Below are 22,531 nucleotides of genomic sequence, written 5' to 3'. Positions count from 1 at the left end.
CCTGTCCCTCTGTTTTGGGGCCAGCAGTCTCTACACATGTGAATCCTTTGGACTTACTGTATAAACACACCCGTGCATTATGGTGTAACCCTTATGACTTTACAGTACACACTTACCTGTATGCAAAGACAACTTTGCACATCATACTTTCAGTACACTCATGCACCTAAAAGCCAACACCGATGCTGTTTTTCTTCTCGTTTTGCTTAACAAATCCATGAAATAATAAGATGAAAAGGTGATGCATCTTTTCCTTTTAACACCTTTCACTTCAAAAACATCTTCGAGTAACTTGTTTCCAAGCAAATTGTATTAATATATTTAGCATGTAATCGCACTGCTCTTAGCAAAGCCCATGTGATTTTTTTTTTTTTTTTGTTTTTGTTTGCAAATAAATGTCTTTCCACATGTGCTAGTTCAATAGTTTTCACTGTTGAGCAGTATCACATTTTGAATAGTCCTAACTTTTATTAAAGCAGCTGCATGTTGAATAAGCCCGACTAATAGCTTTGTTTTCTGTTCTCTCCACAGCCTGGTGCTGGCAACGCAGAGAAGTTTGATTATGTAAGTATGACTTGTCAACCCGATCAACCAGAATGTGACACTGTCACTGAAATGAAAATACATTGTTTTGTAAATGGCAGCACATTTTCAGCAGGTTTTTTGTGCTGCTAAATTCAACCTGATGTATCTAAATCGAAGAGTTACGAATGTAACTATGGTTTTATGAATCCCGAATGACCGCCAGAGGCGGTGCTTTAACCACTGAATATTCCCATTCGCGCATGCGCAGTGCGAGTATGTATACCAACAATGTCACCCGTGACCCCTGGATGACCCAGAGGAAGTTTATATCTTCAGGTATCACTCAAGGGCACTTTCCTACAGAATCTTCTCGCAAGCACACTACGATTCTGAGTGACAAAGAGCTCTGGCAGTCATACGGGATTCATAGAACCATAGTTGCATTCGTAACTCTTTGTTCTATTTCATCCCTGCTGACCGCCAGAGGCGGTGCTTTAAGCACTGAATGACTTATACCAGAAAAGTCACGAAGAATCCTGCTTACCACCCTTTAGTGTGTAGGATCAGAGGACTCCGGCCGAAGGACCACAGCCAATGGATGGGGTGTGGCCACATTCACCCTGTAGAATTTGGAAAAAGTGTCCGGCAATGCCCATGAGGCCGCGGCACAGATGTCCTCGAGGGGCACTCCCCTCAGGGCAGCCCATGACGTAGGAACATTCCTGGTAGAGTGGCACCGTACACCAGACGGGAGGAAATGGTTACTTGCCCAATATGCATTGGCAATCACAATCTACAATCTAGTGGGACAGGCGCTGTTTGGAGACAGCACCACCCCTGTTAGGGCCACCATAACAGAGAAAGAGCTGATCAGACCCCCGAAAGCCTACAGTAACTGCAATGTAGGCTCTCAGGGCGCGCATTGGGCACAACAGGTCAGACTGGACCCCTGGCTCCACGGAAGAAGGGTTGATCTGTGCCAGCCAAATGGGCTGGTTGAGGTGAGTGCGGGACAGCACCTTAGGGAGAAAAGCTGTGTTCGGCCACAGAGTGACTCCCGAGCCGTCCGAATTCCACCTCAGTCATGTGTCGCTGATTGACAGGGCGTGCAGCTCACTGACACGCTTTGCGGAGGAAATGGCCAGAAGGAACGCAGTCTTAAGGGTAACCCACTTCAGCGCTGCTTGTACCAAGGGCTCAAATGGTGGAATGTGCAATGCCTCCAGCACCAGGGTAAGATCCCATGCTGGAGAGCACGTGGCTCTCGGAGGATGCAACCTCCAAGCTCCTCTCAAAAAAAGGGACACCAGCTTGTGGCTACCAATTGTGCCATTGTCGACCATCATATGTCGGCAAGATATTGCTGCGACATAGACTCTCTGCGTTGAATGCGAAAGCCCTTTGTCCAGAAGGGACTGGAGGAAGTCCAGAATAGTTGGCACAGGGCAATGCACAGGGTTCACAAACGCACAGTTGAAGGCGTTGCGGATTGGGGTGCCAAATCCACCCGGCCAGTTGGGACAGGAGATCCCTCCTGTCGGGAAGGCACCACGGTGTGCTGTGACAGAGGCTGTGCAGCAGCGGGAACCAGCTCCTTCCTGGCCAGAAGGGAGCTACAAACAGGATCCTGTGGCCCTCCTGAAGGACCCTGTGGAGTACCAGCTGAATCAGAGGAAACAGAGGGAAGGCATACAAGAGGCCATCCGGCCAGGGATGAGCCAATGCGTCCCGGCCTAGAGGACTAGTTGTCTCGGCCAAGGAGAACGACAGAGGGCAGTGGGTCGACTGCTCCAAAGCGAAGAGGTCCACCTCTGCCCTGCCGAATATGCTCCATATAAGGTTACCTCTGGGTGGAGGTGCCACTCCCCTGACAGAGGTTTTCGACGCGAGAGGAAGTCTGCCAAGTGTTTCTGCTCTCCCGGTATATGCGTTGCTCGTATGCTGATCAAGCGGGAGGCTGCCACCTCCAGCAGCCGTGCAGACTTGGTACAGCCCTGATGGTTTATGTGGTACAGTGCAGCGACAGAAAGCCCAGAGGAACTACCCCTGAGACTGACGTTAGCTTGCCTAAAAGACGGAGGAAAGAGACATAGGTCAGCCAGCGGCCCTGCCTGAATAAGGCGAGCTGGTGAAAAATATCGTCCACACGGTGGGGGGAGGGTTTTGCTGTCATTGTTACACTGTTCAGTAAAACCCCAATGAAAGTTGTGACCTGGGATAGCACCAGGCCACTCTTTTCCACATTCACCTCAAGTCCAAGTCGAGCCACATAAGACGGGAGACGCTCTGTGTCTTGTGATGCCTGGGCCCGGGATGGAGCAATGATCAGCCAGTCGTCCAGGTATAGGAGAACCTTCAAGCCCTGAGACTGTAAAGGTGCTAGGGCTGCAGACACACACCTCGTGAAGACCCTTGGGGAGAGAGAGAGGTCAAAGGGCAGCACCCTGAGCTGCCAGCGGCGGCCGCGGTATGCGAAGCGCCGAGCAATTGGGACGTAAAAATACGCGTCCTTGAGGTCTATTGATGTGAACCAGTCCCCATGAGCCACCGTTCTGAGGACATCTGCTGTGGTCAGCATGTGAAAAGGTATGACCTTCATAAATTTGTTCAACCCTCCAAGGTCTAGGATTGGGCGGAATCCGCCTGTCTTTTTTGCCACTAGAAAATATGTTGAGTAGAACCCTCCGTGACCTGACCGAGGGTCTACAGGCTCTATGGCACCTTTGGCCAGGAGGGCGGACAGCTCCTGGTCTAATGCGAGAGCCTTTGCCAGGTCGCTGATGGATGTCATTCTGACCCGGCCGGATGTGGGGAGCCGGCGGTGGAATTGAAGTTTGTACCCGTGGGTTAGGGGCACAACCACCCACAGGTCTGAAGCATGAGTAGCCCACTGATGGAGCTGTTGATGCAAAAAATACCCGACCACCGGCCCCAAGGCCTCAGACCAAATATCTCCCCCGGTTCGACCGGAAGGCTGCGCAGCATTCTCCTGGCTGCTTCCGTTAAGTTCGACTGGGACAGCCAAACCTGACGACGAGCTTGGACCAAGATGGACATTATACGCCCAAGATTTCTAGACATGAGCCCAAAAGCCTCCAATGAGGCATCGCAAAAGGTGACCGCATCGGCATGTACACTACCCTCCTGCAGTGAGGCTGAGAGGGCCAACTTGAGGTGTGATAGGGAGTTCCCCATGCGACCAGCACGCGCTCCAGCATCATAAGCCCTCATGAGAAGGTCATCGGTTATTCGACACTGGGGTCTAGGGGACCTAGCATCCCTTTGCAGTGCTTCATCATGGCACACAATAAGAGAATCAATGGCAGGCTCTATGGGCGGAGTTCGAGCCAGGCCAGCCCCCGCTGCATTATGCATGGCTGCCAGGGTCCACCCATCTGCAGAGAGACAAGAGCTGGCTGGCCCGGGGGGAGGTCGACCTCGGCTACTGAGCCTTCTACCCCCGCCAACCTGACAACTCTGGTTGCCCAAGACAAGTAGCTGCAGTTCATGCAGGGTTTGCCTGACAGCGCCTCCCGCAGGTGCTCAGGACCAAGGCATGCTGGGCATAGGTCGTGGCCATCCTCTGGCTGTAAAGAAGCTCCACAGGATGTGCAAATATGATAGCCATCCATTGTAGCTGCCCACTAATTTCAACACAGGTATTCTAGCTCAACAGAGGGAGGGGGTGCGTACGCCGCCTGTCCGGTTCCACCCTGCACTCCTCGGCTCAGCCTGAGCGCGGACGCCGTAGCTTGGGTGAGAATAGGGACCGTATATTGGGGAAGGGAGCGCGCACGCTACCTGCTCAGTAGAGGCCCAAAAATACTAAACAAAAAACAACCACCGTACTGTGGTCCTCACCCGAACTGGGCTCTTTAACAGAAGATGAAACTAGCTTACAGCCGGTGAAGCTAATGTAAACAAATCCATGCTGGGCTCTAGATGTGCGCACACGACCCACCAGCAAACAAACAAAGTCAGCTAATTTAAACTTCGGGAGTAGGCTCGCAAACGCAGCCTGCACCGACAATCTCTGTCTTTTGTTTTATTTTTCTTAAGACAAACCGTTGATCTGCCGAATAAAAGGCTAATTACCTCGTCAGCGTGTGTCGTCGGGACTAAACACAAATCATATGCTGGGGGAGGCGGCGCTAACGCAGCCTGTGCCAACAGAGGTTGCTAATGGGTGAAGCTACCGCCATCCAACACTCACCGTCGCAGCTCCTGGAGGGCGATTGCACGCTGCTCCGACCTTCCACGGTCACGGAGCTACTAGCGACGGCAGCTGTATGCACAATATTCCAGCAAACTGCGCGCGAGAAGAAAAAAAGGGAAGTGCCCTGGAGTGATAACTGAAGATATAAACTTCCTCCGGGTCATCCAGGGGTCACGGGTGACATTGTACTCCAGCTTATCCCACATTCCAAAACATGACTGTTAGGTGGTTTGGAACTTGATATTTGTTTTTAAAAGTCTTACCAGAAAGAGAATTCTCTGGGTCAACATTTCTTCTCGTCATCTATACCAGTACTTGCTTTTTCCTGTACAAGGTCACAGGGGATGCTGGAGCACAAGGCAGTGTAAACCACCTTGGATAGGACGCCAGTCTATCACAGGGCAGGACAGCTAGGTTTAGAGGACACTAACAATAGTAATATTTGCACTAAGAGACATCAATGCTTTTACCATAGGGTCCAAGTCACTGGTGCAAAATGCCACACACACACTTTTATGAAAAAAACAGCTGCACAACATCAACATGTTGTTACTCTTGTGGCTTTTTCTTCTAAGAGACGGAATGTGTAAGTACATTCTAGAGCATAGCTTGTTTCAATGCAGATCTGGGTTGCTAAATGGATTTCTTAGGGTGAACATTAGCAACAATTAATATAATAGCCTTTGTGCTTTTCATGCTATACTAATGGCACTTTCACTCTGGTGTAGTCCTTGAACGTGGTCTGATAATTTTAATTCACTTTGATTTGGCTTGGTTTGTGAGTTTAAGAGTCTAAAATTGAGAGCAATACACAGAACAAATAGCTTGACAGTCATGTGCTTTCATAAAGAAACTGGTGAACGACGAGTGGATTCAAAACAGGGAGGGGGGGGCGTTGTTTCCATTCCAGTCTCAAATTCTACAACATGCGGTTTTAAGTGTTGAGTTTAAAACTCTGAAGCTTTTAATTTAAATCTTACACCATTTATGTTTGCAGAAGTTCAAACAACAGCAAAGACTAAAGTAGTGCAGATTAACCAGCAATAATATTACAATGCAAAAATGTTCTGCAGCTCCATTCACGACTTACCTTCCTGTTATGATCAACATTCAATCACTGTTTTGTTTTTTTCTATCTGCTTCTTCTAGGTCATGGATTTTCTGAAAATGATGGCAGGAAATGAGTATGTAGGATTCAGCAATGCCACGTAAGCAACTTCCAACCTTGAGTGTATGTGGTCACACTTAAATTGCCGCTCTTAGTTACTCACTAAGAGTCAGTTATTACCCCCAGCTCTGGGCATGTAAAGCGCATGGACAAAATACCATGTGCTCAAACAATAGTAACAACAATAGCATAAAATGTTTCTGCCATGTAATAGTGAGGTGTAACAAAGACTGACATCAGTAAGATGTTCAGACTCAAGGAAGATGTAATAAACCATTTTGCTATAGTTAGAATTGTGATGTCATCGAAGTGGTTAAGGCTAAACTATGAGTGCACACTAAAATGATAAAGGCTTTAATACTTGATTTGTTTACAATCTTTATACAACATTATATGGTTTTTAAAAAACAGAAGCAACAATTATGGCTTAGTGTTAAAAGGAGCCAAAGAACCATCCTAAACCAATGACTTTCAAGTCGTGACATCATTAGAAAATAAGAGCTGTTTCATCACAGTAAAAACTTATTTAAAACTGGAATTTAGGGTGGATGGTCCATATGAAATAACTGCTAAACATTTCACTTTCATGTACACTCCATAAAAAAATAACATTTGACCTAAATAAGGATGTGACAAAAGGAAAAACTGTCATTTCTGTCTTTTCCTCATGTTTTCATTTCTCAACTTGAAGCACAAACAAAATATGCAACATGTCACTCAAAGAACTGTTTTAAATTATTCACAATTTACACAAACCTATGTTGTGTCACACATCAATTCAACAATGCTGGCCCCAAATTTACGAATTTCTTTCCTCTGTGAAGTAAATCCAAAGGTTATGGTTTGAAGGGCAATTTCCCAATTTTTGATGATTAATTATTATCAATTTGTTTTTTGATTATTGCAGATTATTGATCTTTAATTTAACATCACTTAGCTGCTGACTTATTGGACTTCACTTTTGAGTAAGACCTCATAGCACCTTCAAAATTGTATAGTATTTTTGAAATATCCCAATTAGGAGGAGTCTGCTGGTTTGTTTTACAATACGTGATCTTTGGAAATGTAAGCATCTATTCATAATCAGCAATAATAAAATTTTGATGAATTGATTTGCAATGTTTTTTTCAATAAGTACAGTATATAACATGTACAGTACATGTTACTGTTGGATAATTTTGCCTTGGAAGCTCATAAGCTGTGTTTGTTTTACAATCAAAAACTACCAAAATATACTGTATGAATATTTACTTTGATTCATATTATACATGCACTCAACTCTATCGTATGTCTAGACCTACTAAGAATTTATTCATATTTTCTTCACATTTTGGTTAAATATAAAGAAAGTTGATTTAATAAAATAATCTGCTGTCCACATGGACCTGATATGAAATAGATTATTAAATAAACAGAAAATAGATATTATTCATTAGAAATCAAATTAACTAATTTTTTTAAATGTTTACCTCTAGGAAATGCTAAACCAAAGTTTATTAGGAGGAAAAACATGTGAATATAAAGGGCTGTATTACACCTATGTGGTGGGAAAAATACAAGGACAAAGGAGTTTGGGAGGACAACAAAAAAATAACAAGAGCAAAGCCATTTTTGTTGCATCGTTATAATGTAATGTAATGCTGCTAAGATTGATAACTGCTGTGACAGTGTAGTGACCAAAGTGGTGTGAGAACATCCCACTGCTCAGACACTATAAAGACAGGAGTGAACAGAGGAGGTGAATGTGTGCTTATAGGTGTCACACAGCCATTTCCAAGCTAGGTCACAGCGTTAGCTATCACACATCCAGAAACGCCTCCTGCCAGCATGTGTGCTGAGCTGGGAAGGTCACCAGTTGATATGTATGATTTATAACAACCCTGCACACAGTTTATTTTCCCCTAGTGCTGGGGCTCATGTTGCAACACCATCACATGACAAACATGAGAGCTTTGGGTCTACTGTAACTGTACAGAGGGGGGTGGCCATACAACCTCACACTCAAAGCACAAATATTTCCTTCCTTTGGTAACGTGATCTTTCTTTTCTGTGTCAGATTTCAGTCGGAACGTGAGTCAGGGGACAGGAACTTTGCCATCGGCTACTACATGAAAGAAAAAAAGGTTTGTCTTTGTCTAAAAGAATGGCTTCATTTTTCTTTTCTATTTGTTTTTCATACTTAATCACTAAAGACACTTAGAGAAACTTCTCTCCGACTGTTTGCCTCTATAACAGCCTCACCAGAACTAGGACTAAATGCATAAAGAACTATCAAATTTACTCTAAAAATTAACAGAACATTTTTCTCATTTCAAATCAAATCTACCAATGGAATTAAAATGCTATTTTTTAAGAGTAACAGATAATGATGAATGTGTCCCTCCTTCTGCAGTGTTTTCCTGATGGGACGGATATGACATCAGTTCTGGACTTCTACTTCCAGGTGAGTGTAAATGTACCCACTATCCCTGCATTCTTGTGTATTTGTATTATGCATGCATATTTGCACACTTATTTAATCCTGATTATTTGTATTTAGTCCTTATTTAATATTTAATCCTTATTCTCGTATTAATAAAATAATTGTCTTTATTACTCTTTTTACTTTTTAATCATATTTGTATCTTTTGTTAGTATTTCTTTTCACCTTGTTCTAATTTCTACTTGGAGCCACTGTAACAAAATGTATTTCCTCCTGGGATCATTCAACTATTTCTGATTCTGATTGATTCATTGATACATAGATATATACCGGTACATAACTCACTTTGGTTGTGTCATAAGGTGTTTGTTTTCTACAATCGGGGGTGTTTACAACAACTTTATAATTGTGACTTAACATTTAATTTTAATTAGTATACATTCACAAAATAAAATGATCGGTTATCACAGAATTTAATTAAAAATTATATTGTACATTTATTATTAGCTGGATCACTCAGTCTATACAACCAATAAAGTATTAGAATAGGATTATTGAGTTATGGTAAGTGTTATATTATATGAGGTCTTTTTCTCTAAGGAGTGTCCTGATTATTAATTTTGTTATATATATGGTTATGTATTAGAAAAGAGGTCAGAACTTATTTGTTCATATTTATTCTTTAGCTCTTGACCTGCACTTGTGAGAATTTGGCTCCTAATTTCCCGGTATTAGCTTTTGTGTGATCAACCTTGTGGTAAGCCTAGGCTTGGCATCGTATCGAGGTGTTTACGCACTTATTTGTCTGCTAGGTTGGGGTCATAATCAAAATGATATATTTTTATGCTGCTGCCGAAAACAGGCAAAAAAATAAAAAAAAAATATGGTATGATCCCATGTTAGGACAACTGGACTTAGATAAAGACTGTTGATTATGTTTAAAAAAGGATAATCTACACTAATGTTGTGCGATATAACGATATATATTGTAGTGTGATTTAAAAATATCTACTGTACGATATCACTTTCATTTCTTTATATTGCTAATTTAATGTGTGTGTGTGTGGTCTTGTTGCTAAAATATCATGAAGCAGGCTAATCTACTCACAGCAACACTGCTGCTTGGCAGTAGCATGTTTACGTCACCCAAACATACTAGTTTGCAGCACCATTAGACTAGGTCCTGGTCCATGTGACTGAAGTAGGTCCGCCTTGTGTAGCCACCATCAGCTACTGAGGCCACGCCCACAGGCAACCACGGGCCGTGCCGTGCTCGGACATGATCATTAAGTGTTGAGTTTAGCGCGTCAAAGATGCAGAAAATGATACTATGGTATGCGGAGGTGAAAAGCTGCTTTTTTCTGCCAGTATGGGGTCTCCCGGAGAGACGGAATCATCAATTAGTCTGGTTACAAACTGTGTTACTACAGCCAATATGACTCTTCCAAACAAAATAGCTGCAAACGTGCCTCACAAATGGAAGTGTTAATTTATCTCCTGCTGCTTTCGAAGGACTTTTAAAGAATGTAACTGAAAGAAACCTCTACTACCATATATGATCTTTGACAGCGTGAAATTCACTGCTGGGAAAAGATAGCAGTGACCATTATTGTTGTTTTTGTGCCCCCGGTGGCATTTCCACATACAAATTTACAAATCAGAACACGTGAAAACAGTATATGTAACAAATATTCCTTCATTGGTCATTGTTACATGATGTTTCTTAATTCGGAATTATTTATTCCGATTGAAATCATTCGTAATCAAAGTGTTCTGCTTTGTGTTTACATGGAAATGGTAATTCCCGAACGAGGTTTACATGGAAAACGAAGAGGTTTTTTGTGTTGCTAAATTCAACCTGATGTATCTAAATCGAAGAGTTACGAATGTAACTATGGTTCTATGAATCCCGAATGACCACCAGAGGCGGAACTTTAAGCACTGAATATTCCCCTTCGCTCATGCGCAGTGCGAGTATGTATACCAACAATGTCACCCATGACCCCTGGATGACCCGGAGGAAGTTTATATCTTCAGGTATCACTCCAGAGCACTTTCCTACAGAATCTTCTCACGAGCACACGAGGATTCTGAGTGACAAAGAGCTCTGGCGGTCATTCGGGATTCATAGAACCATAGTTACATTTGTAATTCTTTGTTCAATTTCATCCCTGCTGACCGCCAGAGGCGATGCTTTAAGCACTGAATGACTTATACCAGAAAAGTCACAAAGAATCCTGCTTACCACCCTTCAGTGTGTAGGATCAGAGGACTCCGGCCGAAGGACCACAGCCAATGGATGGGGTGTAGCCACATTCACCCTGTAGAATCTGGAGAAAGTGTCCGGCGATGCCCCTGAGGCCGCGGCACAGATGTTCTCCAGGGGCACTCCCCTCAGGGCAGCCCATGATGTAGCAACCGTACACCAGACGGGAGGAGGCGGTTACTTGCCCGATATGCATGGGCAATCACATCGACAATCCAGTGGGACAGGCACTGTTTGGAGACAGCACCACCCCTGTTAGGGCCACCGTATCAGAGAAAGAGCTGATCAGACCCCTGGAGGGAAGGCATACAAGAGGCCATCCGGCCAGGCATGAGCCAATGCGTCCTGGCCTAGAGGACTGGTTGTCTCGGCCAAGGAGAACCACAGAGGGCAGTGGGTCGACTGCTCCGAAGCGAAGAGGTCCACCTCTGCCCTGCCAAATATGCTCCATATAATGTTTGTTACCTCCGGGTAAAGGTGCCACTCCCCTGACGGAGGTTTTCGACGGGAGAGGAAGTCTGCCAAGTGGTTCTGCTCTCCCGGTATATGCATCGCTCGTATGCTGATTAAGCAGGGGGCTGCCCATGTGAGGAGCTCCCTTGCCACTTCCAACAGCCGTGCAGACTTGGTACCGCCCTGGTGGTTTACTGTATGTGATACACTGTTGAAGTGTTGTCCGACCGCACAAGGACATGCTTGTCCCTCAGATGTGGCAAGAAGTGCCTGAGAGCTAGGTGAACCGGACGCAGCTCCAACACATTGATGTGTGCACCTCGGTCTTCCACAGGCCAACGCCCATGGGCTGTCCTGCTCTGCCACACTGCACCCCATCCTGAGGGGCATGCGTCTGTGGTAACGGTGTCCCTGCAAGATGGAAGAGAGCCTATAGGGACTCCTCTGAGCAAGGAAGCCCTGTCCCTCAACGGAGCCAGGACACAAAGACACTGTTGTGAGACCTTGAGCTTCCTGCTCCTGTGCTGCTTGGCATCCAAGTGAAAGCTGTTCAGCCACCTCTGCATCGGGCGCAGCGACAGCAAGCCCAGAGGAACTACCCCCGAGACTGACGTTAGCTTGCCTAAAAGATGGAGGAAAGAGACATCGGTCAGCCAGCGGCCCTCCCTGAATAAGGCGAGTTGGCGAAAAATATCGTCCACACGGTGGGGGGAGGGTTTTGCTGTCATTGTTACACTGTTCAGTAAAACCCCAATGAAAGTTGTGACCTGGGATGGCATCAGGCAACTCTGTTCCACATTCCAAGTTGAGCCACATGGGACTGGAGACGCTCTGTGTCTTGTGACGCCTGGGCCCGGGATGGAGCACAGATCAGCCAGTCGTCCAGGTATGGGGGAACTTTCAAGCCCTAAGACTGTAGAGGTGATAGGGCTGTAGACACACACCTCGTGAAGACCCTTGGGGAGAGAGAGAGGCCGAAGGGCAGCACCCTGAACTGCCAGTGGCGGCCACGGTATGCAAAGCGCAGAAACTGCCTGTGTTGCCAAGCAATTGGGACATGAAAGTACGAGTCCTTGAGGTCTATCGATGTGAACCAGTCCCCATGAGCCACCGTTCTGAGGACATCTGCTGTGGTCAGCATGTGAAAAGGTATGACCATAAATTTGTTCAACCCTCTGAGGTCTAGGATTGGGCAGAATCCGCCTGTCTTTTTCGCCACTAGAAAATATATTGAGTAGAACCCTCCGTGACCTGACCGAGGGTCTACAGGCTCTATGGCGCCTTTGGCCAGGAGGGCGGACAGCTCCTGGTCTAATGCGAGAGCCTTTGCCGGGTCGCTGATGGATGTCATTCTGACCTGGCCGGATGTGGGAGGCGGAATTGAAGTTTGTACCCGTGGGTTAGGGTGGCAACCACCCACGGGTCTGAAGCATGAGTAGCCCACTGTTGAAGCTGCTGATGCGAAAAATGCCCAACCGCCTGCCCCAAGGCCTCAATCTCTGCCCCCCCCAGCCCCTCGGGGCCCTAGTGGGAGGGCGGACAGGCTCTAGAGCGCGAAATGGTCTGGGGGGCAGGTGAGCAGAGCCCCGAAAATCCCGAACCGGTCTCTGTGCGGGACGCTGGGCATCATGACGACCAGTAAAGTGGGTTCGAAAACCAGCCGGGGGTCCCTAAGCCTGACGGCCGGGGGTCTATCAGGAGGAGGCATCCGGCTAAGCCCGGCAAGCTGCTGCCTGGTTTGCCCCGCCTGGATGGTTTGTTCCAGCACTTCCTGGGCTGCTGGACCAAATATTTCCCCCGGTTCGACCGGAAGGCTGCGCAGCATTCTCCTGGCTCCTAAGTTCGACTGGGACAGCCAAACCTGAAGACAAGCTTGGATCAAGATGGACACCCAAGCTCTCTCGACATGAGCCCAAAAGCCTCCAATGAGGCATCGCAAAAGGTGACCTCATCAGCATGTACACAGCCCTCCTGCAGTGAGGCTGAGAGGGCCAACATGAACAAATATACTAAACAAAAAACAAGTGGTTTTGAAGCAGCAACTCGACAATAACACACAGTTTCAGTTTGGACCGTGGAGCAAAAGGGAGATAGGAGCTAATCACTGTTAAAAAGCCCAGTAAACCTCTGGAAAACAGTCACCAGAAATAAATATGTGCTGCCTGGTAAAAATAGTAGCTCTAACAACTGGTAAAATGATAAACTGATGATATTACAGCCTATGAATGCAGTACAGGGATGCATTTACTCCACCTCCGGGTCCTAGTGCCTGCCGGCCAGTGAAGCCTGTTTCGTTTACCGTGTTTACTGAGGTCCGTGTGCGTCAGTGTGAAAGTCCACATGTTTATGCCTCCGTTCATCCACTCTTTTCATTGCATCCATGTCTTTTAAGGTTCTTATTAAATAGTCTAGGCTGGAGTCCGGGCAGCCGCCATCTTGGATTATGTCGTCACCAGCATGTCATTGCCACAATTCGCACAAGCGCAAAATGATACGAATTAACTTAAAGCGGCTTTAACCAAGTTAAGTGTCTACAAGAAAGAGGAATTATCTAATTCGAAATTTAAAACGGAATAAACCAACCACCGAATTTGGAATTAACTTTAATTCCGAATTAAATTAGCATTAGGAATTATGTGTTTACAAGGTCAGGTTAAAGAGGAATTAACTTTTATTCCACTTTAAAGAGGAATTAAAGCTTCCATGTAAACGTGGCTATTGAGAAGATTCTTAAAGGAGAAGTACCATTTATTTTTATATATAATGAATAGCAATTTTTCATTCATTCACCGGAATATATATCATTATCGGGATATAAATGTACCTATATCGTGATAGAAAATGTTCTCCATATTGCACAGCACTAATCTACACAAACATGTCCCTTAACTGCCCATCCAGCTCTGTGCCATTGAAGTGACCTGTGAGAGTGCCAGTGTCATGGCTGCCACGCTGGCTAACGGCGGCATCTGCCCAATCACAGGCGAGCGTGTGCTGAGTCCAGAAGCAGTGAGGAACACTCTCAGTCTCATGCACTCCTGTGGAATGTACGACTTCTCTGGACAGTTTGCTTTCCATGTAAGTAAAACATACAGTTTGTAAACGTGTGGTAACCAAACTCTTTAAATCACTTTCCTGAGATTGTATTCAGCAACTCCACTTAGCAAAAGTGATTGTCGGTCATTGGGCTGCTGTGATGATTGTATGTGTTGTGTTGACTGGTGTTGTTTTATCATGTTTACATTACAATTTAGCTTATTGATTATGATATCTCGTGTAAAAGCCCAACCAGGGACAAGTGTTGGAAATTAGCACTAGCTATAAACTCTTTGTACATTACATTAGTTGCACTCACTGTATTCAAACTGTTCTATTGCGGTGTCCTTGTTCAAATAACATTGTATTGTATTCTAACTGTTTGTTCTATATATTGCAGGTTGGTCTCCCAGCTAAATCTGGTGTTGCAGGGGGAATCTTACTGGTTGTTCCCAACGTGATGGGCATTGTGTGCTGGTCGCCTCCGCTGGACAAGTTGGGAAACTCAGTTCGAGGAATCCAGTTCTGCACGGTACGCATGCCTCACAGACAGGAAAGAACTTCTCAGCAATAATTTTTTTCTATAGTAAACTACTTCTTTACATAATCTAGATTTGATCACTGTTTAAATTCACAGTGGTTTTTAGATCCGTCAGATACATAGAGCATCTTTTTCTTTTGTAGGTTTTTAATGATGTGACGGAAAAAAACAAAACACAAGTCTCATCAGTTAGCTAAGCATATTAAAATAATACTAATATTGAACAATGTCCATAGGACACCACCTTACCTCAAATAACTGTTTAATAATCAACTCACTAATCTGTCAATTAAACTAGCAATGTTTGGGTAATGATTACTAAAGAAGTGAGGTGTGAATTCTTACTTTGGTAAACAGGGCGCAACATTCTGCTTCTATCATGGCTATTATCACACTACCTACCCAGTTTCCTATACTCAAATACAGTGTTTCCCACAGATACATGCGCAGAAAATAAAAGAATAAAATCAAGGAGTTAGAAATAGCACATAAATAAAATAATTTAAAAAAAATATATATATATATATATATATATATATATATATACTTAAATCATGAAAAAATAAATAAAACAGTAATAATAATAATAATAATAATGAGGTTGAATAAATAAATGAGGTAATTTAACTTAGCAGCTCGACACAAATTTAATGATTAGCCTGATGGCTAACACTACAAACAGCATGAGTTAATTTTTATCCACATGTTGAGTTTCCAGCTGCATTTATATAGACAGGTTAATATAACATGAGTTTGAGGGATCAGGGTTGGGATCAGTTATAATTGTAATTGTGTAATTGGCGTGTAATTGGTATTTCATTACAATGATGGCGTAATTATACTGTAACTGTAATCGTAATTGAAAAAATATGTTGCTATCGTAATTGAGTTCAGATAATTGACTTTGTAATTGTTATTGTCATGGACATTCTACAAAAACCGTCATTTACATTTTAATTACACTCAAAACTGTGAAACCATGTTACAGTTTTATGGCTTACACATATGGAGTTAATAAAATTATTAAAATATGTTTCATATCAGGTTTACCTGTCACTTCTCTTGAGGACCATTTTACCATTTCAAAATTATTCTAATCAAAGTTAATTGTTTATGTGTCTATGTTTCAGGACCTGGTGGAGCATTTCAACTTCCACAACTACGACAATCTGAGACACTTTGCAAAGAAACACGACCCTCGCAGAGAAGGGGGCGATCAGCGGGTAAGGATATCAAACACCCTTTATGATCAGAAATTACTATCAGACGATGGCAAAGTGGAGGAAATTGATGTTTGCACAACGCATTAACCAAATTTTAAATATTATATAGCACATCCCCTTTGGGGATGCTGGTCTTGAACTTTATTAGAGGTTTTTAAAGAAGTCAGCCCATTATTCAATAGTGACAGTTTTTGAATTAGATTTCATTACATGTGTCATTGTATAATGGTATTCATAGTATTTTGTTCTTTTGAATTTTTTCAAAGATTTATGTATTAGTAATTATGTGTGTCTTCATATTGACGTGATGTTTTGTTTCTTATTTTTTTCACATTGGTTTAAAGTGTAAGTACACCCCCAGGTTTTTGCTGACCTGCCACTAGGGGGTAGCAAAATTCAATTGCAATAGCTCACGTTCAACCAGTAGAAGGCATTCAGTCTGACATTTTACAACTAAAAAAGCTAAATTTAAATACTTACACTAAAATGTGAAGAGTGAGACTTGGATCAATACCTCATACATAATCATATATGTATTCAGCAGGAAAAAGTGGTTTTAGGGTGTACTTACACTTTAAAGACAATGAGGTTTGTGCCAAATCACTATGGCCACCCATCGTTCAGTTTGCATTTAAATAAATACTTTTATTAGTAAGTTTGTTGATGAAAGAATCCTTTAAAATAGATTTATAGGTGTTCCATAATGGGTCCCCTCTAAAGCTTTTGTCATTGAACATCACTGATGATCCCATTCACAAACACATAAACAGACCAAAGACCACTATCAAAGGCAGGGGGACTAATCTGCTCTCCATGTTGATTGAAACAGCAAAGCACCTTCGGACCCATGGATTACGAGAGCCTCCAACAAGAGCTAGCACTGAAAGCCCCTCTTTGGAAAGAAGTGTCCCCCACAGAGTCGCACCAGGACACCTCCACCACTGTAGTCTATAGGATGGACAATATCAGCAAGTGAAACTTTACACACATAAAGTAAAGGAGAACCCTCTCACTTCCCCTCCTCATGTGTCATCTTTCCTCACTGGGAACATTTATATATATATATTATTATAGAGGGATATTTATTACTTGTGACACAGTTACTGCGTGAATGGACAGGGGGAATTTAATGTGGTTTTTATTTATGTTGGAGGATAATTGTGATCACTTTCTGTTTGTTACACTCTTAATCCCAAAGAGTCTCCACTTGCTGGTTGCCTTAGTGCATCTCAATCACTGTGCAGGTCATGCTGCCTCTTATTAACCTCTTCATTGCAAAGTACATGCATTTTATTTATTGTCAGCAAGAGATTGAATAATATAGGTGGGGAAGACTCAACATCTTTATTTTATTTTATTTAAATAAAAACCCGTGTGTTTGCATATTTGCAGCGTCTTTACAGCTACCCTTTTTAGACCAGTTGTCTTTAAACATACTACGTTCTATGAATAATAGCTCACACTGAGAGGATTTTGGCCACCTCATTTAAATAATAGTGCGTTCTTACAATGGCAGGAAGAAGGAGCCAGGGATTAGTAGGACAATGGAAAATTAAAGTGTATTTGGATTTTCCTATGTTTTTGCTGGTCAGCAGGTTTAGTCATTATGACAACGAAGGGAGTGGGTGTTTATCACTGCAGTCTCATGGCCCTAAACCTGTATTTCTTGACTTTATTGGAGGTCCTGAGCCGTGCAATTACATCAGTGCATTCACCGAACCCTTTGTAATTGCAAAATTAAATTGTGATTTTATCAAAACATAGGTATATATGTTTTATTTGGACACACACGTACGCCTGGGAAGATTTTTTGCTTTGTTTAATTAAAATCTTTATGAATGTAATATTAAGAAAAATAAAATAAACATAGTAATTTATCTTTTAATAAACTAGTTTATTTTTGCTGCGTGTGTCTTGACCCCTGCCGAACCCTGAGACTCAACGAATCCCAGGTTAAGAACTATGCGCTGCACTAAACAGTTGTTGTAAAACCTTTACGTAGTCCCTTTAAGCAGGCTGCATTCCAAAACTATCTGTGAGTGTTTAAACGTGCACAATAAATGCTCATTATCACACAGATGCCTTGTGTGAAAATTTAACTCATGGATGCAGTTTCCAAATAAAGCTGTGATAAAACCAAAGCTCCAGACGAGCTAGTCAATTAGATTGTTTAATCCTATAAAATGTTCAAATGTAGAAAATAGTTTGTTTTTATATAATGGCTTTTAATAATGACAGGCCGACCCTTCTTCTTTGTTGAAAATGTGTTCAAACTCCGCTGAAGTATTTCATTTTCCTTCTGGTTACCCTCTCATGGTGGTAAACTGATCAAAGGAAAACATAAATAGGTGTTGTGTTGCTTATGTCTTAAATAAAAAAAAAAAATGTGACTTTTTTCTCAGTTTTACTAGTTTTTTTTTACTTTTGAGATAGTTTAATGACTGTTGCCCACCAATCAGTCAGAACACTCTAACCACAGACAGATAATCATCGATGTAAAATGCAGAGCTTGTTATTCAATAGATAGAAATCTGATTTTAAAAATGCTCCAAAAGACAATAATTTTATGTCATTAGTGGCTTTATCTGAGATAACGTTAAAACAGAAATATGGAACGTGGTGTTAATGATGCCAATCAGAAGTATTTCTCTGTGTTGGAAGGTAATATGTAGAAATAGCAGTTAAATAGGATAAATAGAAGTAATTCCAGTTTACTAAATCCTCTACAGGGTCAGTCAGCTGAAATCAGAATAACTTTGTAACATTTTGTCAAAAAACTAAAACAAAGACTAAACCGAAATTTGCTGTGAAGATAAACGCTGCATGGATCTTAATGTAATTGATTAAGTTGCTGCTAGAAGTGATTTATAGGTGCCAGAATAGATTATATATTACAGGTTGTTGTCTGGAACCATTAAATTCATTATAGTTCACAGACTACTATTAACCTTGTGACTGCTCTGTGGTTAGATATTGTTCTACTAATATTGCAGGTCAAGAAAAATGTCTGAGGTTGAGGACATGATAGGCTCTCTGATGTAGACGGTTATGAAATGATTGCTAACTAATCCAATTTATGATCCTGAGTTTTTAAATCAAATTTTTCAGCGCAAAGGTCAACACAGCCACTTTATTCTTTAAATGAACTTCCAAACTCTTACATCGTATTACATCAGTCATTTGGCAAGTCGTACGGGTCGACCACACTGCCCAATCAGATGTTCTTAAGATGAAACATGAATCTTACAATAGTACAGTGTTTTCCAGTGTTGGTGTACAACAGAATTAGTCAATTACAATGATAATTTCCTCCTGAAAGTCAATTGCAATTATGTTCCTAATCACTAAAGTTCAAATTCAATTAATCACAGTTACCAAAACTGAAGTAGATAACCCCATTAAACTTAACCTTCCTATTGTGTTAGCTTTCTGTTAGCATCTCTTATGATAACGGATCAGTTTGACCCATGTCTTAAATCAGCTGTAAAATACACTAAAAAAATATTATCTATCATCCAATTGGTTTTTCATCTCTTGGTTACCTAGTTAGGCTTCCTTATCCATGAAAATATTGGTTTTTAATATTTTTGGTTTAGGCGTCTGAGCCTTTTTTGTCAGTATACCCCTAAATTTCAACTTTTTTTTAAATGGCAATATTATCCTCAAGGGAACTGACAAGTAAACTTGATATGAAACATATTTTAATAGTGTTATGCATGTGTAAGCCATAGAACTGTATCATGGTTCTTATATTTTGCTTTTAATAAAATTGTAATTGACAGTTTTTATAGAATGTTCATGCCAAAGTCAATTATCTGAACTTATTTAAAATTCAATTACGAATACAACAGAAACATATTTTTCTAATTACAATAATAATTACATCATAATTGCGATTAATTACATAAATAATAAATGACCTCAACACTGGTCTACACACCACACATTCAGTATTGTTTTGGATGTGCTTCTCTTATCTTAGGTTTATACTATATATTACAACAACTTATTTTTCACACTCCCATTGTTCTGTTAGTCTTATATATGAGCTGGTGTATTTATTTGGCTTTCTGATCCTCAGCAGCAGAAATACAAGAAAGACATAGTGTTCCGTGTTAAGTTAACTTCCACCTGGAAATAGAGAATACTTAAGCGACTTTACCATAAATGTCGGGTCTGCAGATGCCTCAGAGCACATATGTCAAACTCAAGGCACGCAAGCCAAGTTCGGCCCACCAGAGCATCTAGTCTGGCCCACAGGAAGATTTGGTTTGAAGTTAAAAAAAAAAAAATGCAACAATAACAGGACTTGTTGTAAATTATCATAAGTTGTCAATAAAATACGATGGAGGTTGCAGTACTATATTATTTACAGTAATATTAAATTGCAATTATAAAATTCTCACAAATTATCCAACAGAATTCTGACAAATTCAGTTTCAGCAAATTTCCAGAAAATTCAAGGAATTTTGACCAATCACTCAACATTCAGGATTTTGTTTGAATTTGTGCTTTTTCCGTCACAAAAACATGAATTATTTTTTGGTCTGGCCCGCTTTACTTTAAACTGGGTCATATGTGGCCCTTGAACTTAAATTAGTTTGACACGCATGCTTGAGAGGTTGCTCCTATGATTGTCATGGTTGGTCATTTGTTCAAACTGTATACAAGCTTTATTTAGAATGTTTCTGTTTGGTTAACTTAAACTCAAAGGGACTAATATAATGTGTTTTCTTCCTGTCATGATGTGATGATGATGAGAAGTCTATTACTTTGTATTGTATTTATTTCTTCATCACTTCATAGCGTCTATTAGGGTTTAGTTTGTGCTGGATATAGTGGAGATACAGCAGATTCAAAAGCCCCTGTCATCATTGCATGTACTTTTAATGTTGGAAAATTAACCATACTTTTGGTGTGAGCTTTGCTGTGCTTTAAATTACCGTAGCTGACTTAGCTCATCATCATTTAAGTTCAGTATACCTCAACTGGTGAGAGAGAATCTATTTTCCACCATCATCTTAAGCAGCTGCATTATGCAGATATGTCATTTATTGAATATTTTTTATAATGTGCATCTTGCATGTGAAGAATCAATGTGAATCATGAAGTCAATCTGTGGGTATGAGTTTAACAGTGTGTTGGTGTGACACCCATCGGCATTGAGTGGTTGCTGCTCCATAAACCAAAATATTAAAACTATGAGCATTTGGATTAGGATAAATATATCTCTAAAACAAGGTTGGCAGCCACAAAGTTGTTTTTGATGAAGATATACAGTGGCATGTATGTGGTTATCAGGGCAGTTTGGATCAGAGGTTCTCAAACCTGTTGGGATGCAAACGTGGGTCATTTATTCATTTTCAGGGAGTCGAAAGTGTTTGACAAAAAAGAGAAATATGTTGCTGCCTTTTCCAAGTTTACTTCCCTTTGACTTAAATGTAGTTTTCCACCCCTGGCAGATGTAGTGTGTTTGGAGTCTGGACAGCAGAAGGGACCATTGTTTTCCTCTCTCATGCTCTAGTGCAGGACTTTTGAAATGCTGTATTTCTACTGAAATCCCATTTTCTTGTCACGTCATGTATTGGTTCATTTCTCTGATTTCTTATTTTCTTTCCCACGTGCATATTTTGTATAAAGTTACAAATATCCGGTCAATCTACTGTTTCTATGTATTTTTTCATTTCCTGTCACATGTCTCTATTGATGTTGATTTTGTTTTGTGAACATAAATTTCATGTGTAGTAGATACACTTAGTGATATATGTTATAACCATTTTGAGTGTTCCTCCCTTTAAAAGAGAACCTGTGCAAGCAATGAGATTGTACAGAAATAGATACAGTTAAAGATGGACAAAGTATAATACGTAGATCCCTACAGTTCCTGGTCCTGCCTCAGTATTTCTCTTTGTAGTTCATGACAGGAAAAGTAGTGTAGAACTTCTTGTTGCCTCGTTTTGAAAAATAAAAATAAAGCAGTGTTAAAATGAAGTCTGTCTTTGTGCCCACAGTCCTTTATCATAGCCACCTGCAGTATCTGTGCAGACACATGTAATATAAGGTCTGTCTGCCAATTTTTAAACTTTTAGGACTTGTAATCAGCTTCTTTTTTTTTTTTTTTTTTTTTTTAAAGAAATTAAGCTAAAGGTGTCAAACTCTCTTTTGTTGACAAGTTGATATTCAATGGACCCGACAAGTACATTAGCCAAATAATAATTGCTGGGCAAAATTTGACTTCTAAAACAAAAACTGATTTGTTAATTAAAAAAAAACACAAAAATATGGTATTTCTTCTAAATTCTATACATCATCTTTCTGTGTACAGCATGCATACAAACCACAGCAGATCAACAAAGACACAAAGAGTTGGATTTACTAAAAGTTTGCACTTGTAAAAAACGTGAGCAAATGTCACCACATGCGCTAATAGTCGTTGTGGATGATCTACCTTACAAACATGAAAGATATCGTGCACAATTCATTTGGCGTGTTTGAAGTAGAAACCTTTTAAAAATAAATAAATCACCATGTGAACCATTTTGGAGCTTCTGGAGGAAATGAGGACTGTTGATCAGCTGATCAACAGTTTAAGACCACAGCCTTTAAAAGCCAAAATCTGTGCAAAATGTGGATTCATTGTCATTTTCTGTTGGGTATTCACGCTGTGATGACCTCATGATG

The 22,531-nt window shown here is 41.4% G+C and overlaps 1 protein-coding gene across 4 annotated transcripts in view; it reads left to right on the top strand.

The window, feature by feature from the left end:
* glsb (glutaminase b) overlaps positions 1-22,531 on the top strand; it is a 57,161-nt gene that overhangs the window by 21,741 nt on the left and 12,889 nt on the right. For 3 of the 4 annotated variants that reach the window (XM_028435911.1, XM_028435914.1, XM_028435915.1), the window contains 7 exons: positions 532-564; positions 5,891-5,949; positions 7,966-8,032; positions 8,302-8,352; positions 13,952-14,128; positions 14,487-14,618; positions 15,758-15,850. In XM_028435911.1, coding sequence (XP_028291712.1) covers positions 532-564; positions 5,891-5,949; positions 7,966-8,032; positions 8,302-8,352; positions 13,952-14,128; positions 14,487-14,618; positions 15,758-15,850 — 612 coding nt within the window. Of the gene's footprint in view, positions 1-531; positions 565-5,890; positions 5,950-7,965; positions 8,033-8,301; positions 8,353-13,951; positions 14,129-14,486; positions 14,619-15,757; positions 15,851-16,679; positions 19,377-22,531 lie in introns of those variants that run through there. The other variant, XM_028435912.1, reaches the window with a different exon arrangement.

This window comes from Gouania willdenowi, chromosome 21, assembly GCF_900634775.1.
Source record: "Gouania willdenowi chromosome 21, fGouWil2.1, whole genome shotgun sequence".
NCBI lineage: Eukaryota > Metazoa > Chordata > Actinopteri > Blenniiformes > Gobiesocidae > Gouania > Gouania willdenowi.
Note: the sequence above shows the minus strand (reverse complement) of the source record. Positions and strands in the feature narration are given on the sequence as shown.